Source organism: Bombus impatiens, unplaced genomic scaffold, assembly GCF_000188095.3.
Source record: "Bombus impatiens unplaced genomic scaffold, BIMP_2.2 scf_0724, whole genome shotgun sequence".
Classification (NCBI taxonomy): Eukaryota; Metazoa; Arthropoda; class Insecta; order Hymenoptera; family Apidae; genus Bombus; species Bombus impatiens.
Window position 1 is genome coordinate 405,449 of NT_177143.1, and position 21,812 is coordinate 427,260.

At 35.5% G+C, this 21,812-nt stretch overlaps 1 protein-coding gene across 6 annotated transcripts in view; it reads left to right on the forward strand.

The window, feature by feature from the left end:
* LOC100749303 overlaps nucleotides 1-21,132 on the forward strand; it is a 47,105-nt gene extending 25,973 nt beyond the window's left edge. Inside the window, exons 3-8 of one of the 6 annotated variants that reach the window (XR_004462425.1) lie at nucleotides 6,802-6,954; nucleotides 9,675-9,815; nucleotides 10,974-11,088; nucleotides 11,884-12,110; nucleotides 12,424-12,571; nucleotides 15,626-15,711. Coding sequence is in view for 3 of the 6 variants with exons in the window: in XM_033322918.1 (XP_033178809.1) it covers nucleotides 6,802-6,954; nucleotides 9,675-9,815; nucleotides 10,974-11,088; nucleotides 11,884-12,110; nucleotides 15,626-15,783 (794 nt within the window). In the remaining 3 variants the exon portion in view is untranslated. Of the gene's footprint in view, nucleotides 1-6,801; nucleotides 6,955-9,674; nucleotides 9,816-10,973; nucleotides 11,089-11,883; nucleotides 12,572-13,925; nucleotides 14,057-15,625 lie in introns of all 6 variants that reach the window. The other 5 variants (XR_004462426.1, XR_004462424.1, XM_033322918.1 and 2 more) reach the window with 5 other exon arrangements.
* Nucleotides 21,133-21,812: the final 680 nt, after the last annotated feature.

Here is a 21,812-nt window from a genome sequence, read left to right on the forward strand (position 1 = left end):
CATCCATTGATTCTTTTAAACAACAACACTATAGAAAATTAACAAAAAAAAAAAAAACGTTGTAAAGCCAATTAGAATCAACGAGACTTCATTGTTCAAACAATTACCTGACTAACAACCCTGTTGGGCCGCCCCTGGCGAAAGGTGGTTGCCAGTTTCAGACTGCAGCAGGCATGGGACGGCTCGCACGTGAGAGCGTTGGCAGTGTGCCACTGCAAAGTGACCCACTTTCAACGCGTAGATTGACCCAAGAGTCGCCATTTTTACTGACTGAGAGTCACCGAGCAGTTCTTGCAGCGCGGTCGCTGCTACCTTTTCCCCTCTCGCTTGCTCTCTCGCTCCCTTTCTCTCTTTTTTTCAGGTCGTAGCAAGCAGGACAGATCGTTAACTGACCACGCAATTATACGCGAACAGCTAGTTCCTTTGAAGTTTGAACCTTCGAGTTTCACATAGTTGTTTCAAAGCGGAAATTGCAAGTCGCGGCTACGTCGAGTTCCTTCTCGATGGAGAATCATTTCGTCAAAGTGTACTTCCACGTTTGTTTTTTTTTTTTTATTTAGCCTTGACAGTTCATGACGATTGTTCGACTCGATATTTTACGATTCGAGTACGGGACGCGAATAAAAGAATCAAAGAAATTTAAGTAAAAATTGTCCATGATTGTTGAAGATCCTTCCGATTGCATTAGTTTGCAAGTTATTAGAATTTGAAATTTGCTAAATTATTTACGAGTTTACGCTATAATCGTGTATGGTATATGTAATTAAACTTTGATTAGCAGTGAATGTTTAATATAAATGTTACGAGTTGCAAATCGAAGGATATTCGATTGAAGGTTTAACGATCGATGAAAGTTTCCTTCGTGAAAGGTGCAATTTGTATGCTATTGTTAAAACTTCAGAAACTGTAATTTCGAAGGTTGGAAGTTTCCCAATCATGAAAGTAATAATTCCTGTTAACTTTTGCTTGGATAAAAGACAATTTTTTACAGAATTCGAATTTCATATTTCGTCCCAGTTGAAAAGAGAAATTCCATATGATCGTTAAATAGTCTTGTGGAATATTAGAGTACTCGTTGTAATTACAGTCTACGAATTAAAATTTAATTCTTTTTATCGAGGTATTTCAAAATCTTACCAAAGGCTCAGTATATTTCTATTTCACTTTAGTAATTGAAGATTAAGGGATTGAGGAAGAAAAAGTTCTGATTTTTATTCTTTTAATTGAGGAAATTGAAAATCGAAAAATTGAAAAAGAAAAGAATCAGAAAGTAATTAAACAAAAAATATCTACGAAACGCTAAAGAAATAGAAGAGAAAATTAATAAATTTTTTATTTTCTTTGGTTTGAGGTTAGGGTATGAGATTACATTGCGAAATAATACAGAGCTTAATGACAAAGTGTCGAAAGACGATAGTCAGGAATAAAAGAAAGAGGAAAACTTTGTGGTTGATCATCATCTTAAGCTTTAAACAGAATTTTAAATAGACTAGGCGAGCGAAATAGCGGTCTGCCCTGAACCTGCTTCATTCTACTTCGCTCAGTGGAATGAATGAAAAGTACAGAGTCTCAGAGCCAAGGAAATCTCGAATCGTTACGGGTCACGTCTTCCTGTATTGATAACGAAGACGGTGGGCTACATGAAAAGTCGACATAACCCGAAGAATTATGCGGAAAATTTCCTGCTTTTATTTCCAAAGCGTCGGAATTCTATTCTAGATGTAATCCTTGTTGGAGCAAGTATTAGCTTAACGAACGTGAGATCTAATGGAAGTTGAAAACAAAAACGAATTGACATTAATTTCAATAGTTACTTTTAATTTTCCAATTCAACGTAATTTATATTTTTCATTTTAATGCATTTTTCATGTATTAAATGCATACCACAGACGAAGTAAAGTTCCATACGCAGTTAATGTGCATATATGCAAATATATTTATCGGTCTATGCTCGTAATAAACACACTATAAATATCATAAAATGTACCCTGAGTACCGTCATAACGCTTTATTCGTAAAATATTATTCTACGTCCAAATGTAACGGTCGCCTTCGAACTACAATCTCTTTCAACAACTGTACGCTATTATCAACGCCTTCTCCACTTTTATTGGCACTTTTACGAATCGAGGTTAGGTCACCCTCGGTATTTTCTTTTATTTCCCCAATCGCTTGGATACGAGATGCTTTCAAATGCTTTTAACTACATTTAATTTCGAAAATCAGTGTGATGAATAAAGAAGGTGGTTCTATTTCTCACAAATAAAGATACCCCTCTCAAGAGAAATATGTAAATGTCTTTTAAATGTAAAATCAATAGTAATTAGTCGTAAAAGATGGCGTGACAATATGTTTTAAAACGTTTTTGTCTAAATATTTTGTTATCAAATTTCATAAGTCGTTAAATTGCTCTCTAACTCTGTTAATATTACCTTAAAACCTCGTAATTTTACTAATATGATGTACAATCCCTACCTTACTATCTTATAACCCTATTTCTTTTAACCTTAAATTATTCTATTTACTTTGTTACTTCTATATTTATTTTATGATTTTAAGACCTACTTTTACTCATATAACATTGTAACCTTTAACTTATTACCGTATAATAATTAGTTTATTATAATAATTTTTTTAATTATATTCCCATCAATATAAATTTGTACGAAGATCCAAAGTCTTAATCTCAATACTTCCCTCTCAACATAGATACCAATATAGCGATCATCGCAAACATTTCGATTTAACAAACCTATAGACTTCATTGGATAAATGTTGCTGACTGCTGCAAATGTATCTATGAACCTCTATATTTCTCTGTTTATATGCCAACTACTCTGGCAACCAGTATCCATTCCTGTTACAGTCATTTATTGCCAGATGAAAATATATTGCACATAGTCGACGATTCTATGGGATCTCGATAATGAAGACAGATTTAAATAGCAAAACTACAACGTGGACAACGGACATTACGAACGCTAACGAGTATTAACCTCTTTGGTTTGCTACGTAATGTCACTTGACATTGCAGTCATAATATTTATTTAAAATGAGTGAAATCTAATAATAATTATGTAAAACCTTTCATAAAAGGTGACAAATTACTTACCTATAACGAAGTGCATAGAACGCCTAAACAGGAGGACGTAAACAGTCAAGAGATGACAATAGGCTGTATGCTGTATGTTTTTTGCAGTTGTCAAATTTAATCGATCATGGGGATGCGTTCGGCGGCTATCGACTATAGTCGATCCTCGTACCCAAGAGGTTAATTACGAGACATAGTGGCATAGTATCACAGCAAGGGGGTTATCGTTTACCATTGAGGCCGGCGCCGTCGCGGCGTCCCGATGATATCACGAAAGCACTTTGCACGCACCTTTCTCGTTGTTTGAGATATCTACGGGATACTGATAGTGTCGTGATCGCTACGTTCGCTCGTTTCGTATGCAAGCTTTACGTGTTCCTGTTTCTACATGATGCCACACGTCTATTTGTACACGTACTCGCACTGTTTCCTATCTTTTACTCTATCGCGTGAATACACTTTAAAAAAAGACGCTCCCTGATCGATTGTTTCATGCAGTTCAGAAAAATCGATTATGTTACTTCGAACGATCGTGGCGCAGGAAATGCCTCGTTTGAACAGAAATGGAAGTAAGTGTGAATAGTAAAATAGTGAAATTCTTTATTGCAATAGTGAATCGTTAGCTTTTATTTCATTTTGTGAATAGTTTATATTATTTGTACCTAAATAGTTAATCTTGGAGAAATGGAGAGAAATGGAAATAGAGGATTGGAGAAAAATAGTCAATTTGACTGAAATGTTGAGGTTAGTAAAAATTTTAGCAATTTTGCTATGGAAACGCAAGTTAAAAAGGAAGAAAGAAATTGTTGTTAGTATCATCAAATTTAAGATTAATTTGAACAAAATTTGAAAGTTTCTATATTATAAATACAGAGGAAAAAAGTTAAAATGATAGATGAAAATGTAAGAAAAATAACTCAAATCTATAAAGAAAAGAAATCTTACTAAGAGTTTTAGCAAAATTTGATTTAGTTGAAAGTTTACTAATTTGTTATAGAAATGTAACTTAAATTCGAAAAGAAAAGGTGCTTTGTTAATATAACCTCAAAAATGAATGAAAAAAAACATTGAGTTCAAACAAATTTCTCAATGAGTTTAAACGATATATACTCTTTAGAGTAGTAAGGATGTTCTTTCTAAACGCACGTATCATAAATTTAGACAATTTTTCTTCAAGCTTATTAGATTTTCTGTCAGGTACGCTTGCACGCTTTTGCGTCTTTCTATGTAGCAACTTTCTAAAGAAAGGGAACTCTATTGTTCCGTATCTTAAATCCCAAATGAAATCCTCTTTTCACGAGTTGATGTGTTCTGGTCATATGGTATAAAAATCGTCTTTGAGTTTGCTCTTTCTTGATAAAAGAAACGTAACTCGGAAAAATATTCGTGCATTTTATTTATATCGCAAAAGCTATCCTTCTCTTGAAATATCTCTCTGAAGAAATGTTTGAATTGATGATTTGGCAAACTCGTCGAATCCTCGAAATCTTTCGCTACGAAAATATTATATGTACACTACAATAGAAGCAGCAAATATATACGAAATACACTCGAAATATTTATTACTTAATGGAACAAACATCAAATATATATAGTAATAATTTGGGTTACAAAATTTAGTGATTTGAGATATCGTTGAGGTTATGTATATCAAACATAATTCCACAGTTAATTCCTTTTATACTTATCGAATATTAAGAAATATGATTTATAAATACATAGAAGGATGATTATAAAATAATCGTTTATTTCTTTCTACTATTTTCTACAACGACTGCATTTAGAATTGACGTTAAGGATTAGAAAAATAAACTCTACTTTCTTATTCACTTCCTTAATAAGAAATGCATTTTGTCCTCCTTTTTTCTTTTCATCCTTTCCTTTCTATCATTACAGAACCAAAGCATAATTCGTCTGTAGTATAAAAATTGTGCGATGATACACATCTGTGACACGGCATACAACTATTAGACTCTACCATATTTTAAGGAAGATGAAACCAAGCGAACCATCCATCTAAGTATTTCGCAAACAAACTTCAGAACACGAAATTGAACTCGCAAGACGCCCGCATATTTCCCTGACGATCTTAATTTTCTCCTCGGCGAATAAACTCATAAACTCTTCTCATCAAACTAATTCGCTGGTTGCGAAGAAACGAGCGAGCAGTCCTGTTACTTTTACGATTCATTTAAGCGTCGGGGATGGCAAAGCCGAGGTTGCATCTTTCTAAATCGTCACCATGATATATTCCAAGCTGCTCAACCAGGCGAGTTGAATACGATCGTATTCGAGAGAAGTGTCATTATGCGAGTACAATGCAGTAATCAAGCGTGGTCTCTTTGCCTTGGAAAAAAGGATAGTTTCCTTAACTTTGCCCACAGGCGTCACCGCCTTCGCGGCGTCAGGCGGCAGTCCTCGAATTCTTTAACGTCTCGACACGACGCTCCGTTGAACCTGGAAGAGCACACTTGGAAAAAGAGTTAATTGCACGGGCAGGAGACCGAGTAAGTCAATCGCCGCATTTTCCACATTTTTTTACGTTTTTCGAATCTCAATTGAATGAATTTTAGAACACGAGCAAAGATCGTTAATGAAACGGAATATTTTATTTTGAAATATTGATAGAAGTAACTTGATAGCTTTGATATGGGAAGCGAAAATTACAATTTCGTATTAGTTAAAAATGTATATTTATTTAGCCAGTTATTCAAATTTAGTTTAAAATTTAGTTTAAATTTAGCTTAATTTTATGGCTGTTATATCGTAGTTTTTTATTTTGTTAATTTTTAATACCAAGAATCACAGAATTTCTATTCTATCTAACGAAAATAATACATAAAGGACGAACATTGTTCAAAATACACGAATGAACCGCTTGTGCGTATTTGTTCGTAATTAATACATCGTCACGCAGGTAGTTTCGGCGGAATTAACTTCACAGCCGTCTGCAAATATTAACGAATGGAATCGTAAAATGTAAATATACATGGCACCTGCGGCACAATCACGAAAACCAGAGCGAAACGCTTCGTCATGCGAATGGCCGATAGGGGGTTGGAAACACTACGAATGATATATTTGCTTAGAACGTAGGGGCTGAATTATGGTTCGGTTGCGGGATCTGTATCCGTCGTTGGGTTTGAAAGCGATTTATCGGTGGAAATTCAATATCTGATTGCATCGTCTTAGTTAAATTATTCATACGTAGGAATTTCTGTTTGAGCATAGCTTCATACTCTTTCGACTTCGACTTTTAAATTCCCCGCCTTATGAATTTCGATCATTCGACTACGAAAGTCCATACATTTCATAAATCACGTATTTTATCAATTTTCCATTAATAAATTTAGAAATTTTCTCCAGTTCATTTTGAAATATGTACATACTCGTATATTATAATCATTGTACGATAAATTGTATTTTATGGCAGAATAAAACGAAGTTTTCGGTACAGTTGAGAATAAATGGGCTACGTTGAATGCATATTTCAATACATTTCTGCTTGTCAAATTTTATGCCGTATCATTAAAACATTCAACAAATTTCCGATAAAGAAGATCAATGGACCGGAATTAATAGAATAAATGAAAAATCCCGTAAGGTGCAAATTAATTTTTATTAGAAAATAAATTCAAGAAGCAATTAGTTAATTAGAAATCTGAGCGTTTTTAACATTAACCAATCATATATTAATTTTTTTTTTGTAGATTTAACCGGCAGAGGGACGAAAAAATTCGGCGACCATTGCATGGAGGATCTCGAATGTGGTTTTGCCGGCTCTTACTGCGAACCAAAGAAGAACAAATGCACGTGCAGGGAAGAATTCGAGGCAACGAATCATATCGACAAATGTGGACACCGTAAGTTAGTATATTTTCAAGCGTGCCGGCATCCAGACATTTTGTAAGTGTCTATCTTCATTCAACAATAATGCAACAATTGAAATTATTGGATCGTATGTGATGTATCATGTACAACGATTTAGAGTTGCTTTCTTCATTTTAGGATGTTTCATTTTAGCTCTGCTACGTTCTTTTAGCCACCTACGGCACAATCGTATTTTTCTAATGTCAAAAAAGCATTCAGTGAAAATATAACAAATTTCATATTATATGTGTAATATTATATCGTAATATAATCGAACATCTTAAAATATTACAAATCCTACGTACTTGCTAAAATAAGAGCATCGTCGGAATATAAGAATTCAAGGAATACAGTAGGGTAAATGAACATATGTATATCTCATCTTATACGTAAAGAGATTATCAGTGATATTTATCATATAAAATATAAAGCACACACACCATAAATTCAAAATAAACATCCTAGAATAAAGTAATCTAGCTTGAATCGAATATAAATGACGTAGCGATCACATATGAGCCAACGACGTCAGTAGAGGATTAAAAACAACAAAAATGGACAATAATGGCAATGGTAAGAATATTGATGATGAAGATGGCTTGCGAGATGTATAAACAGGAAAAGAAGTCGTTCTAGTCGAGTCACGTTTCAGAGAACGGACCTTTCCCTTTTAGCAATGCCAAGTTTTGCGATTGAAATGATATGAATGTCTTAGGGTGGTTGCTTATGGCTTTCTCTCCTGGAATCCAAACGAGGCACCGCGCATTTATTGGTCTAGGGCGTTAGAAGCATGACGGGAAATTGAAGCAGCAATAGTGAATTCAGTGGCCCAGATTACGCTGCTTTGGCTGGTCGTTTTTAATTGAATTCCTTTACAAACGCTATGCTGGCAACTATCGTTTTAATTGTAGCTCATTGTTGAAATAAAATATTAACGAGATATCATGATTACGTATGAATATTAACGTACGAATTTTAATTAATTGGTAGAATGAACGAATACTAAATTGCAATACACTATTAACTCTGTGGTTTCAAAAATTTCATCAATTCCATTCATATGTGAAATCTGAAACATACGAACACTTTAGATAAAATTTACAATTATTGAGCAAAATATAATTTGCCAAATTTAAAAGCAGGACGAATTTATGTTATATTATATAACAATTAGAAAATATTTATTAAAAAATTTCACATGTACTTCTCAAATCAATCACGATCTCCGCAAGATTATAGAATCTCTATTATCGGAAATATTATCAGATTACTCCATTCAATTTCACCAATTGGTTTTCTCCTAACGAATGCTCGTGACACTTACAAGATTAATTTATTGTCAGTCTTAACCCTTAACTGAAGTCCGACTGGAACGAAACAGGAGTTCGCCAGTGGCCCGAAAAAGGAGGCGCTCGAGAACAGATTTTGACCAGGATTAAAGCACGATGGCTGTTAGGCCATTCTCCTAATTGCGAGTCTGTGGCCAATATATTGAGGACAATGCGGTGTATGATCAGTCGATCAAACTCGCCACATTAACCCCTGGATGTACACTATCGTCCACAAATACGCAAAGGCAAATAATTCCTTCTTACATCCACGTGCGTTCGGTATTGATTTCTGAATGCGTTTCAATCTAATCAAACTTCAGTATTCAAATTGGATAATGGTAGTTTTATAAAATGAAACCAAAGTGACCTGTACGATGATGGACAGCGACTTAGAAATAACAGTAGGGCATCAGGTCATCGCACGATTGACTGACACATTGATAGTATCTTACAGATAATAGTTGTCTATTAGTTACGTAGATACGATAGTCGAGGTCGAAGTACATAATATAGAAAGTTTATAGTGTATCTCTGAGCTAGAGTCGAAGAAGGCAACGTCCATAAAATGGATCAACTTTATTCTCGTTAATTTACAAGCTTTTATATCGTTCAGTTTGTATCTATAGACAGAAGGAAACTAGGATAAAGCGATTTGGTTTCAAGTTTCAAGGGGGTGGATTGACGTCTGACTGAGAATTTAATGCTACGTTCGAATCAAACGTAAGGCAGTCAAAGAACGATTATTTCAACAAATTTCCTTCTCCTATTGTAAAATTGGAATAATGATAAAAAAAAAGCGGCATTCTTTGGAATATTCTTGGAAATATATAGTCTGAAAAGTTATACATATTTTCTTTCCATATACAGTCACGAAAGTATTTGAAACATTTATGTCTATGTGTATTGTATGTGTTATATAAAACATTGAAAAATCTTATCAACACTGTAATGAGACGCGACTGTCATTATTATGCTGGTAAAATATGAAACTAATCTGAAAAAACGTACATAAAAATTACAAAATACAAACGTTATCGTTCCCTAAATTCTTTACCAGACTGTAGCAATGAATTAACATAATTTTATTAACTAATTAATATATAATAATTAATTTTATTAGCTAATTATGATCATTTCATTCTAATAAATAGCTCACCCCTGCAATCAATCTTCACAAATATCCCAAAACCAACAATTTTTTGAAATATGTCATTCTTCTAATAATTGAACGACATACATAATAAGCTGAAATTGAAAGAGTACCATTCCGCAGAAAAACGTTATGTACTTTAGGAGCAATATTTCGTAAAATGTTCGTATTTGCTTTGTCTCCTCGACGAGAGACAAGGAACGAGCCTGTCGTTAATGGTTTCTGTTTTCAGCGGTGAACGTGAACGAGTCGTGCTTCTTCCACGAGCAATGCGAAGCGAGAGTGATACAAACGGAGTGCAGAGACGGACGTTGCATTTGCATCTTCGAGAAGATCCCGGTTACCCAATCTGATGGCTCGATTGTGTGCGTCGGTAAGAGCAGAAACACAGGGAGAAACAGCAAGGAGGAGGGACACGAGTTTCCGCGTACTTTTTAATGAGATTCCACACGCGCCCGCTTGCGATGACAACCATTCGTCTCGAGTTAATGGAATACCGACCTAAAATCCTGTAAAGTTCATTAATTCGTCAGCTGGTCTCGCGCGAACAATTAACAGAGCGTGAATAGCGCGAGAAGTAGCGAAGTCGTAGCTTCCGTACCTTTAACATTTTTATTTTCCCCTTTGACGCGTTGTAAATTAAATTGGACACGTCAGAGTTTAATCGAAAAGTAGCGCAGAAATGAGTCGCAATCGTTGTATGCATACAAAGCCATAATATTATTCGTTGCTCAAACATGGTGAAGCACATCTGAGTTCTCTTGCACAATAATTTACTAATTAATGATATTACTAAATTGACAAACTATAGATCGATATTCATAACTAGCGGAATTTCATTAATAATATTAGCTTGTTCACTTCTAATAGTTGTTTCTTTTAAAGAAATCATTATTTCAATTTTTAATGTTTTTCCCCGATGTGCTTTTCACTGTTTCGTTTCTCGTCCTAAGTTATTCTGTCAAAATGTATATTACATAAAGGACAAAAATTGCGGCATGAGTATTACTTAAATAATAGAATCGACTTATCATGTGCGCTATTAGCAATGAATGTGTTAAAATCCTCGTTCCGACCAATTCAATTCACATTTCTTAGTAATCTGAGATTAGAGGGTGAGAACATGAGACTATATTTTATAGCGAGATGAACATCTAAGAGAAAATAGATTGTAGTAAATTGCGGTTAACTAAATGCGGTAAAAGTTTTTATCAGTTACTGTCGGGGAAAAAGATGTACAATCGTGTAAAGAATATCTAACTTTAACTAGTGAAAAGATATATACGTCCCAATCAATTATACCAACTTTTATATGAACCGTGAAAGAAAGAGTTCAGAAATTGTTCGACCTCATCGTATCTCTTTATTTTTCTCTTTCATCAAGGCTGCTCAAGTCTCATTGAAATAAACGATGAATTACGTTTTTTGAAAATGAAAGATATGAAATAGAACTTAACTGCGGATGAAAAGATATGAAAAGGAAGGATTGTTAGGGAAAGGTTATTAAGCGAATGAAATATGTTTTTTACAGCCGAGCAGGTAGAGGAACCCAATCTCCAATATATCGATCCGACGATGATCGGTGTTCTCGTTGGTATGGCCCTCATGTTCATCATCATCTGCGTCGTCCTTAGGCTTTTCAGCAAGTAAGCCATCTATTTGCATATCTTGCACGGTGACTCTCGTCTTTACTAATTCACGTAACGAGATTTTATGACCTACTTCAACCTAGCACTCATGCTTAAAAATGTACCATCCGTATTTAATGCAAATTTGAATGCCTTTTTCATATCATATCCTTTACACAATGCGCAAAATTTAATTATACCTTGATATGTATATTTATATTAATACATACGTCTACAATTAACACATACACTATACATAGATCTGCAATTAATATACAGCAAAAATTGAATTAACTAGTTAGCTGTTGCGACTTCCTTAAATAGTGTGTACCTAAAATACGTGGCAAAAAGTAAGCGATGACCAATACACTCGTCAAACACAGAATATATGTGACTATTACAATATAGAATCAAGTTGTAATGAAATGACTGTTTTATTTTTTAATTTTATTACTGACAGGGCTAAAAACAGCAAACTGGTTAAATTACGATGGTTTAGTTTATACTTTGTTTCAATATCTTTACAATTCGGTTCTGTAGATAAGACATTATTAATCTGTCATTCTCATATTTAATTTAATATAGTCGACGATTTTAAATGCTGTCAAAAATGGATTATTAAATGAAGAAATATTTTTGTATCGAAGGATCGCCATCTGAGAAATAAGTAGAAGTAATGTTTCCTGAAAATTTCAATATTCCAGATAACACTTGCTAGTACAGCAAATTGTAACGAATCTATCAATCTTCGTTTCTGCCAGTTACATCTTGTGCCATTTCAATTTTTCAATTTTTGTGTTACATCTGTTTCAGGGCTCGCTGGCGTGAGAACCGTACCATCTTCAATACACCGAACGCCCGTCTGATGAACGTGTCGTTACTGAGGGAGAACAAGCTCCTGCACGCGCAGGAGAGACGCGGTTCAAGGGCGAGCGTACGGGCACCCTCGAGGCAACCCTCGCTGGCCTCCTTACATGCCCACTCGCCGAACGCCTCGCAAGGTGCGAAACACTCTCAGCACTCACAGCACAGAGTGAGCCGTACGGGTTTTTATTCATTCACTTACTAAGCAAGCAACTTGTTATACAGTGTCCCGTTGAAACGAAGCAAGCGACTCTTTTACGCGCCAGTTTATATCGGGTGTTCGATGGAAATCGAGACGCCTCGACGTTTCTGTGGCCTGATCGCAAATTTTAGAAAAGATAAGAGATAAAGGAATACCTACACAATGGAAAACGAGTCGTCTTTACAATTTTCTTCTTCTTGCTCTATATTATTACATTTTATTTTTAGTTTTATTTCTCCCCATTCAGTTCCACGACGATAGTTTTAGAGATTTATGGGTTATTGCAGGTTAAAAGACTCGGGTAAACGTTCTCCACGTTCGCAATTGTCGAACGATCGTGTCTTACAATTAGACACAGTCTAGCCTGCGACTATATAGTTGGCGGTGCTTCATGCTTTCGCAGAGGTACCGCGTGTGTTGCGTGAAATATTCAAGGTAAACATCTGTTCGAGAAATACACGTGTAGAACCAGTTGTTTAGCGAGCATCTCGTACGTAATTCATGAACGGACTTTCTGTTTTTAAAAAATGCAATGACCACGTCAGATGTGTGTAGAGTATAGAAACGATCATTGTTTTCCTGTTTCAATATTCACGATTGTGTAAAGAATATTTTCGCGACTTTTCTTTTCTTTCCCCTTTCTCTCTTTATTATATTTCTTCTTAATCGAATGGTACGCGTTGCACGGTCTGTTCTTTTTTGCTTTTTTTTTTCCAATGCGTTCAGCCAGGAATAGAAAGAACGGTAATCGTTTTCTTGGTCCCGATAGTCCTTGCAGGTTGTTGTTTCGAAGTTAAATTAACTTTTGTAATTCTACGAACTAATGAGAGGGTTGGAATGTTCCTCGAGCTAATCAGCTAGCACCAAAAATAGCCATCTTCCAGTATATCGATTTCCGTAGAACATCCCATATATGTATAATATATAGATACGAATATTATAAAGTAGGTGACTAAAGTAGGTGACCTATTCTTGCCTACTTCTATTCTTTACTTTAGAATCCTTCTACTAAGCTCAGAATCCTTCAGAAATTTTCGCATGTACAATTGCCTGCCAAGAGGGTAGATATTTGTTGGTTACTTTGAAATTCAAGGATGCATCGAGATCGATAAGTTACAATTCTGGATGCATCGTTTTCAACAATCACATGGAACTCTTCCTGAAATCTTCCATCGTCTATGTGACACGATAAAAACACAAAAATCATAATCTTTCTTATATTCGCTGTTTTTATATTAGCTTGTTTCAATATGCTATTCGATTTCGTGAAATCATGGGACAATTGTTAAGTGAATTGCATCAAAACTCGTAAGTGAAACTCGAAGGTGAACGATAATGAATAAAACGAAAGAATAGATTTAAATAAAAACCTATTGATAACCCTTTGGCCGGTTACTAAACGATTATTCGAAACAACCCTCGATTGATTAACCCCTTAATTGCTATGTTTTTTATTCGTCGGTCTCGGTCTAATTGTATTTTTTTTTTTTTTTTTTTTACGCCAAAGGATATCTCAAGAACATTGGAAATCCCTTTCGTTTGCTAAAATGAGAACAAGATTGTAATTGCGGGATCGCAACGCGATTAGAGAGATACTAAGAATTGATATTCGATATACATTTTTGAATGAAAATGCGTAAGGTCAAGGGGTTAAACGGTTTGAGAAATCGTCGTAGATCATTAGAAACGATATAACGAGACTGATATTAAAAGCGCCGTGACAGAACGATGCATCTTAACTCGCCATAATCATGTTCCTCTTTTTTAATGGATTTGACTCTCTTTGCAGTCGACCATCTATAGCAGTAGTCTGTTTAATGATCCCGTCTGTGACCATTGTTCTTGATTATCATGTACCGTGGACCTATGAGGTGCTCTATTGTAAAAAAACTTTTCAAATTGACGCGTCCTTCAAAGAGGGTAAGTTTCGTATTCTTACGAATTCTTTTATTACACCTTTTCTTATAATTCTTACGATGTTATCACATGTTAGCATATGTATGTATATATATATATATATACACATTATATATGTGTGTGTGTATATTTTGTATATAGCCCTTATATTATGGTTACTTACCCTCTTTCGGATACGTCAGAACTTCGAGCCTAGAAGTGTGTGAGTTGTTCTACAAACACAAATAGATGCGAGTCTCCTCTATCTAGCGTTCTCGAGGATCACGACTATAGTTGCTTGCTACAGTAAAAGAACGTTGCTTGCGTATGATGATGATTCTGTCGTAGAGATCGCGATTTCAAAGCCACGATTACGTTTATAGTCTAACTAGTTATTTCCATTATTGGCATACAATAAAGTTCGATAAATTTGTAGATGAAATTGGGAGGGAATAAGAAAACATTCGGACCATTTTATTTCTATTTCTTCGAGTAAATTTATACTCGATTATATTATAAGTAATTATTTTTACAATTAAAACGTAGTATTTAGCACGTATAATCGATAGATGATTTTTCTACGAGGAAAGAAATTTTTTATTTCCTCTGTGTAGTACAAACGGACTAGTTAATAGTGTGATACACGAGTTACGACAACGAGAATCGATAAAATAGTATACGCGTGCGTTTCCATTATCGCAAGGAGTTCTGAAGTAGTTTTACAAAAGACCGGATCGCATTTGAGAAATGCATCTCGGTTACACGGTAAGATAGATTATCCATTGATTTCACCGTTAATGGTCAATGAAAGCCTCGACGTAATCGACCGTTTTGTTTTACGAGCAAACGAAGATTTGCCCATGCTGCTATTTTCCTCTCTGAAGATTCATTCACGGTGAAATCGATCGAGTCGAGTTTCACTTCAAACACCTTTACAATTCGAGTTCTCGAGCACTTGTAGAGTTAGACAATTTGCATGCAAACTCGCACAGTGGCGGTTGCAAGCGCAAATATTCATTGGAAGAAAACAATAAACGTTAGAAACGAAGTTACAGTTATTCGCAAAAAAGCTTTAAGTTTGATATTTTAACATTTTATGCAGCATTTAACACCGATTATTTAACTCTATTAATGAACATTGAAAAAAAGGATGTGCTGCGATCAACTTTCACCCGAAATAGCATTTGAGGGTGAATGAACTACGATGTGATAATAATAAATGAATAAAATAAGATTTAAAAAAACAGATACACAGATATGTAACATTATAGAATTAGTCTATGAAATATAAATAATTTATAAAGTGAAACAAAATTGTAAATGAAATTCTTCTTCTAAAATGGCAAAATAGTATTATACAACTTCGATTTTCGTTTTAGTTTTTCACATTCAGGAAGGAACCTGTCGAATAGAATTTCCCTGCGAAATATTCCACGTGAAATTTACGACCGCCACTGTAACTCTTTCACGATCGCAACGAAACGAACGCGGTTCTTCATGCTTTCAATTTTATTCCAGCTTTTCGTGTCATGTCAGAGGCATGCGGTCGCGACAAAGCACGCGATACTTTAGCAAGAAAATCTCTGTCACCAGGTTCACGAACAGGATCACGACGTGGAAGTCGCAGCAGTAGTGGAAACGCGTCGGCCGTCTCGACGAAATCAAACAAGTCCCCACCGAATCAACCGAACAACATGACGGAAACCGTATTGGAAAACGTCACCGTAGAAATTCTCGATGCCAAGACGTAGATCCGCTGGAGAACGGAAACACAGCCCTCACGATCATCGTTGCCACGCCATTTTCCTTCCAACGACGATCGCGAGGTCGCCCGCAATGAAAAGATCGTCTTCGAAGCGACTTAAGCAATCTCTTTTTCAGAACGTACAAAACTGTTATCCTATTCACATTTCTAAAATCTATTTTCTATTTCCTCCTTTTTATTCGACGCGAAAAGATTCGCTCGTTTGCGTCTTACGTCTGCTGCTTTGGTACAAAATTGTAGAATTATTTATTAACGTGCGTTTGCATACTAGACATTCGTTGTTATTATCGATTATGAAACAAAGTTCAAAGATAATATCAAAGTTATGTATAATTTGAGAAATTCAGAGAATGTGGGAAACAATATTGCGATTTTTACTAATTGCGAGATAATCATTGTTTAATTTCGGTTTGAGAATGATCGAGTTTGTATTTGCGATTTTGATAAAGCTAGACAAACGTAACACTTATGGTACCGTTAAAAAGGGTTCAACGTTCGAAACATTTTGCATAAGGAAACGCGGATAATCGCGTCGAATTCGCCGTAGAATCTTATCGAGAATCTTATCGAGACGCGTTTGAAATACCGCGAGCAAATTCTCGCAAATAAATTCTCATAGGTCGTCGAGATTTTGTTGCATTTAAGAAAGAAGGCAGGAAATTTAGGGAAGAAGCATAATTCTTTTCTACGAGTAAAGAGGGAAGCTTAGCCTCGCGATTCGTGATTCTATCCGTGAGACGAAGCTTCCTCGTTTTCGGTCTATTCGTTTGCTATTGGTTCGAGTTACAGACGGGTCAACGAAATCTGAAGACGAAACAAAGCAAAGACGATGGAAATGTCGTGTTTCCACGTTACTCGTCCGGGAAATACGGAGCTTTGCGTCGATTTGCGATGTTTTTCGATGTTTGGACCAAACGAAAACGTACGTTTCGCCATTAATATGGTCACTTATGCTAAAAGGATTCATCGCTTTCAAGCTAAACACTCTCTAGCCGATAGAAACGAATTCGTATTTTATAAACGATACTGTCGAATCTAGTAACACTCGACGCGTTCATCGATCTTTCTAACAAAGTTGTAAACGCCAACTATCGTTTTAGACGAACGCTTAAAAAAAACGGCGATCCATCGACGATCGCGGAACAACAATCAGCCAAAGTCGATACAGGTCGGCTCGTCCGTGAGAGATAATTTTCGTATCCATCGCGTTCTGTCTTTTATCTCTACTATCTTATTGTATTGTGTATTTTTAATATTACATCAGCGTACAAAGTACTCGATTTTTTCAACGTGAAATGTAACCTTACGACATATGCACACTCACACACACACACACACACACACACACATTGACTCTACGTTTTACGATCCACAACGGATAGTTTCTCCAGTAATCGAAATCTTAATTAGAGCTAAAAGATGGAACTCCGGTGTGGTAGTAGCTGCGCTTTATCGTGTGTAGGTATTTCAAATCGTCAGCTGGTCTGATACAAAATCGATACGTGTTATTATCGTACGAAGGAATCGAGGAAGTGTCTGTTGCGGGAAACGCGAGATTATTATCGATGACAAGAGGATCGCCTGTGGATGACTTCCTGGCAGATCCTTTCTGTGAATTACATATTCCCAAGACAAGATATCGACTGACGAAGTACCGATCGTTCATGCCAGAAGAAAGATAGTAATCTCTTCTGGTTTTTCTTTTCGAGAAGCCAACACGAATGGGACCAGACGAAAAGTGTTTGAACCGACATCGTGGGGGTAGCGCTACGCATACTTTCTTATATACATAGCGTAGCGAACCAATTAAGCCGCGTGATATTTAAGCATACCATCGAGCAGAAATGTATCTGTTCCTTGATAAACGTGTTTAAAGTAAGGATTAACAAGAAATCGTGCGCGATCATGTTCGTTACGCGTAACAGGAAACGAAGATAACGGTACTTACATGTACGTATTATATACATGGGGGTTACACGTAAGCTCGGCACGGTCGTTTCTCATCACCGTGAGATTCGTAGGCGTTACACCCGTTCACCCACGATCGATTGTTCGTCCGACTTATCCTTATCCCTTATCGCTTCTTATCGAGTGCTCCATAAGATTTACTTTCACATGCTTCTGAACTTTGCGAACGTGTCTTGCTCGATCCATTCTATAGCCGCCTGCCTCGTAAGACAAGCTCTATTCGTTGCTCGAGAAAGAATATTCGTCAAAAATGATAGTAAAAGAACGGTTCGCGTGTTAAAAAATTTGAAAGGATTAATTTTTTCGCGTCGACTGTTAGTAAGTTTACTATAAGAACAAAGAGATTGAAAAAGAATAGAACGGACGAAATCACCTCGAGAGGCTTCACCTTAGATAGAACACGACCAAACATAAATTGTATGCGTTTACACGACTGTATTAGTTTATTATTAATCGCACCAAACCTCATTATCGAAAGCTAACGTCGATTCACGATGATACTTTATACGCGTACAGACACGCTGTATCGATATATCTGCACACAAACACACATTGAAATCATCTTTTTTTCTTCCCGAGTAAGTAATGAGAATCATCGATAGTCCGGTACGATTGTATCTCAACAATTTAGTGCCTGCGCTCTCGCGTACATAGTACATATTTACATATAAAAAACAGATGAGATTAATTAAATAAATAAATAAATATATATAAATCTATATATATATATATATATACCAATATAAAAGAAGAAGAAAATTATATATACATATATAATACTAGGCTTGGCACTATTTGCACTATTTGTAGATTAATTTTTTGAATGCCTAGCGACTGTATCCACTCTGTGATCTATGTGCAACGTATAGCTAACAGATTCTTCTTGCTATCGTCATTGTTATATTATTGTTAATTATTATGATTATCATTATTCTTAACATTTACAGAAGATAATTCATAGATATTATATAATATCGTGTAAGCTCGACTCGCTTAGTTATTATCGATCCCGCACCTAAAATGTACTCTTGTCTTCTGCACACATAACGTTCAATTTGTATAGCATCCTCGCCGTAAAAGTATCAACTAAATTTAGGGATGTCTTTTTAACGATTAACGCTATCTTAAATCGATCATTTAACGATCATCGATAATGATAACCGAGATTGCGCGATTTAAGCGATAATTGAATTAATGAGCGTATGTGATATTCGTGGGGGATTTAGAATGGAATATAAAAGTTTAAAAACAAAATTAAAAAAAAAATGACAAAAATATGAGAAAAAAATGTGTAAAAAAAGCAGACAAAATAAGAAAGAATGCAGCTGCGTTTTGTGAACAAGAGAGACGAGCAAATGTTTATTAGATAAGGATTTAAGAGGATAACGAGGAGGGATCGATCTGATCCGCAAACGAAATTCGGGGAAGGTTTCAGTTTTCGGATAGAACGTACCCTCCACTGTTCCATATCTAATTAAGTAACCGAGACTCGATATATCGCGTTCTTTGTATCTCGACGAAATGTCCATTGAAACAATCTTCGATTTATAATACAGCTCTGTGGAAAGTAATCGTTCGCTTGTAAGAATATCTCTAGTATAATAATTAACGCGATTTAGAGCAGTATCGATTAAGATGCTTTTCTCGAGTCGTTAGTTTCCCTCCGCTTTTATGGTAACGAAAACAAAACAAAGGAAAATTAACGAAGAGACAAGCAGTGTGCCTCGTCTTTATCACACAAAGACACTCGCTCACTTTTGTAAAATCTCTTGTATCGTAAAACCATGGAATATTCCGCTCTTCATCGCGCCCTCCGATCCAGAGAAACGTTTCCTACATAGGAAGAGTAAACAATTTTGCTCTGTTTCTCATATAATCGTCGATAACGATCCAAGATATGGAAACTTACGACTAATTAACGTCTTATCCTTCTTTTCTCGTTAAATTCTCTTCTTCCTTCGTATTCTCCTTCCGAATACCTAACGATCAATCAAATCGTTGATTCGTCTCGATTCATTTATCACAGCCGATCGTTTCGATCTATTCCAACAAGAAATCTTCGTTCCTTTGAGAAACATACATTCGTGATTCGACTATATTCGCGAAACGACTATATAAGGAACTTCGAATCAGGGACATCAAACTTAAGGATACAGAGGAAGAGAAACCGGAATCGTTCGGTAAATTGTCCAGTACCAACGATCACATAGGACAGCAAGTCCGTACTTCTTGTAAAGAAGGTCACTTAAGAATCCTCTTGTGATCCTGGATCGATTTTTAATAATAAAATCGTCTGAGAGATCAAGGCAAGCTGTTGTTCCCTGAACTGTCACAGTTTATAGATACACGATACTGTAGAAGAACGTGAAGATAGAAGAACGATACTGTAATCCAAATATGGGGAAGTGTTTGGATTACTTCTCGTTCTCGTGGGACTACGTTGTTCCGAAAATATCGGTTTTTCATGCCCAAACGAACTCTCTGTGACGATACCAACTACATAAGTACTTGTATATGTACTCATCACTATTCAAGTAAATCATCTTATAAAGTTCAACCAGTGACCACTTTTGATATCTTTGTGGATAACTCGATCGACGACGCTATTTTCTTTCGCGTTCGTCGTGTTCAATAGAAACTAACAGAACACTTCGATAAACCGGAAGACGCAACAAGAAACACAAGAAACCGACAATTCTTACTGACAACGATGGAACATCCCTAAATCAAAAAATTAGACAATACCTTTGTCGATATTGAATCCGAATCAAATTGATCAGAGATGAAAAGGTCGAAATGAAAGATCGTCGGTCCGCGAGGAACTATCTTCGTCAGTGCTTTGTCGAAATACAATATACATGCATATATAATAAATATATAAAACGTCCTTAGGAAACGATCTTTCAGCCGAGACTTTCGTGATTTTGTAAAAATTTCTTGTTACACAGCCTTGCCTGCGTAACCCTTTCGTATCCAACACAATTTATCCGATTGTATTATAAACGATCGTTCAATGAATATCGTTAAGGTCCAGTATTCATTTCTTCTGAACATTAGTAATATTATTGTAACGAATTAATGTAATCACCGGCACCGCCTGCTTTTAAGGGACTACGTAGCGTGTACGCACGTTTGAGCTTCTGTAGAATTACATATATTAAGGATAAGCTTAGAAGTTTCGTCTGATCGCATTTTGTGCTTAAATTCAATGATCCGTCTCTTAATGTTCGATTACTATGATCGTTGGACGGTTCGCGATGAAGAAATGTTGTGATTCGACTTAGAGTAAATAACGTAAAAAAAAAAAAAGAAAAAGAAAGAATTATTATATACTCGTCTCGAGATATTTATATACATATGGTATACAGGTACACAAACACGATATAGTCGTAAAATGTAGGTCTCGCTTCTCGATTACAAAAAGAAAAAAAAGAAGTAAAATCATGTAAAAATAAAAATTAAGCTCTACACGATTACATGCTACGTTGTAAAACACTGAGAGTATTTAAAATGCAGGATTTCTAGATAGCAAAGTGGAATCTTACAGAGACGTAACTTTTCAGAGATTATAACGTAATATCGTTCGACGCAGATGTTAGATGAAACTCACGCGAGAAACTTTTAATTAGCGATTAGGTACATATTGTAGAATTTCCTAGTTACTGCGCGTGGATGGGTGCGGGTAAAAAACGAGTATGCGAGTCTCTCATTTTTCGATTTTCAATATTTTATAATGTCTGGTATGTAACGAAAGTGGATATTGTTAAATTTTTGGCAATATACTACTCACACTATTTTACTAGCGGCTTAGCCTACCTTGTAACCTTTATATTATACATTTCATATTATAGCTTGTAATGGATAAATTAATAATCTATAACAATTGTATTTGAAACTTAATTATATTCTGACTCTTTGAATTCGTTTTAATAAAATCTTAATACACTGTACAAATCGTAGACTCGTTTTCTTCCTCAGACAGGAGTGACAAACATTTTTCTATTCTTTCTATTCTTTTCTATTTTTTTTTTTTTTTTTTTTTTTTTT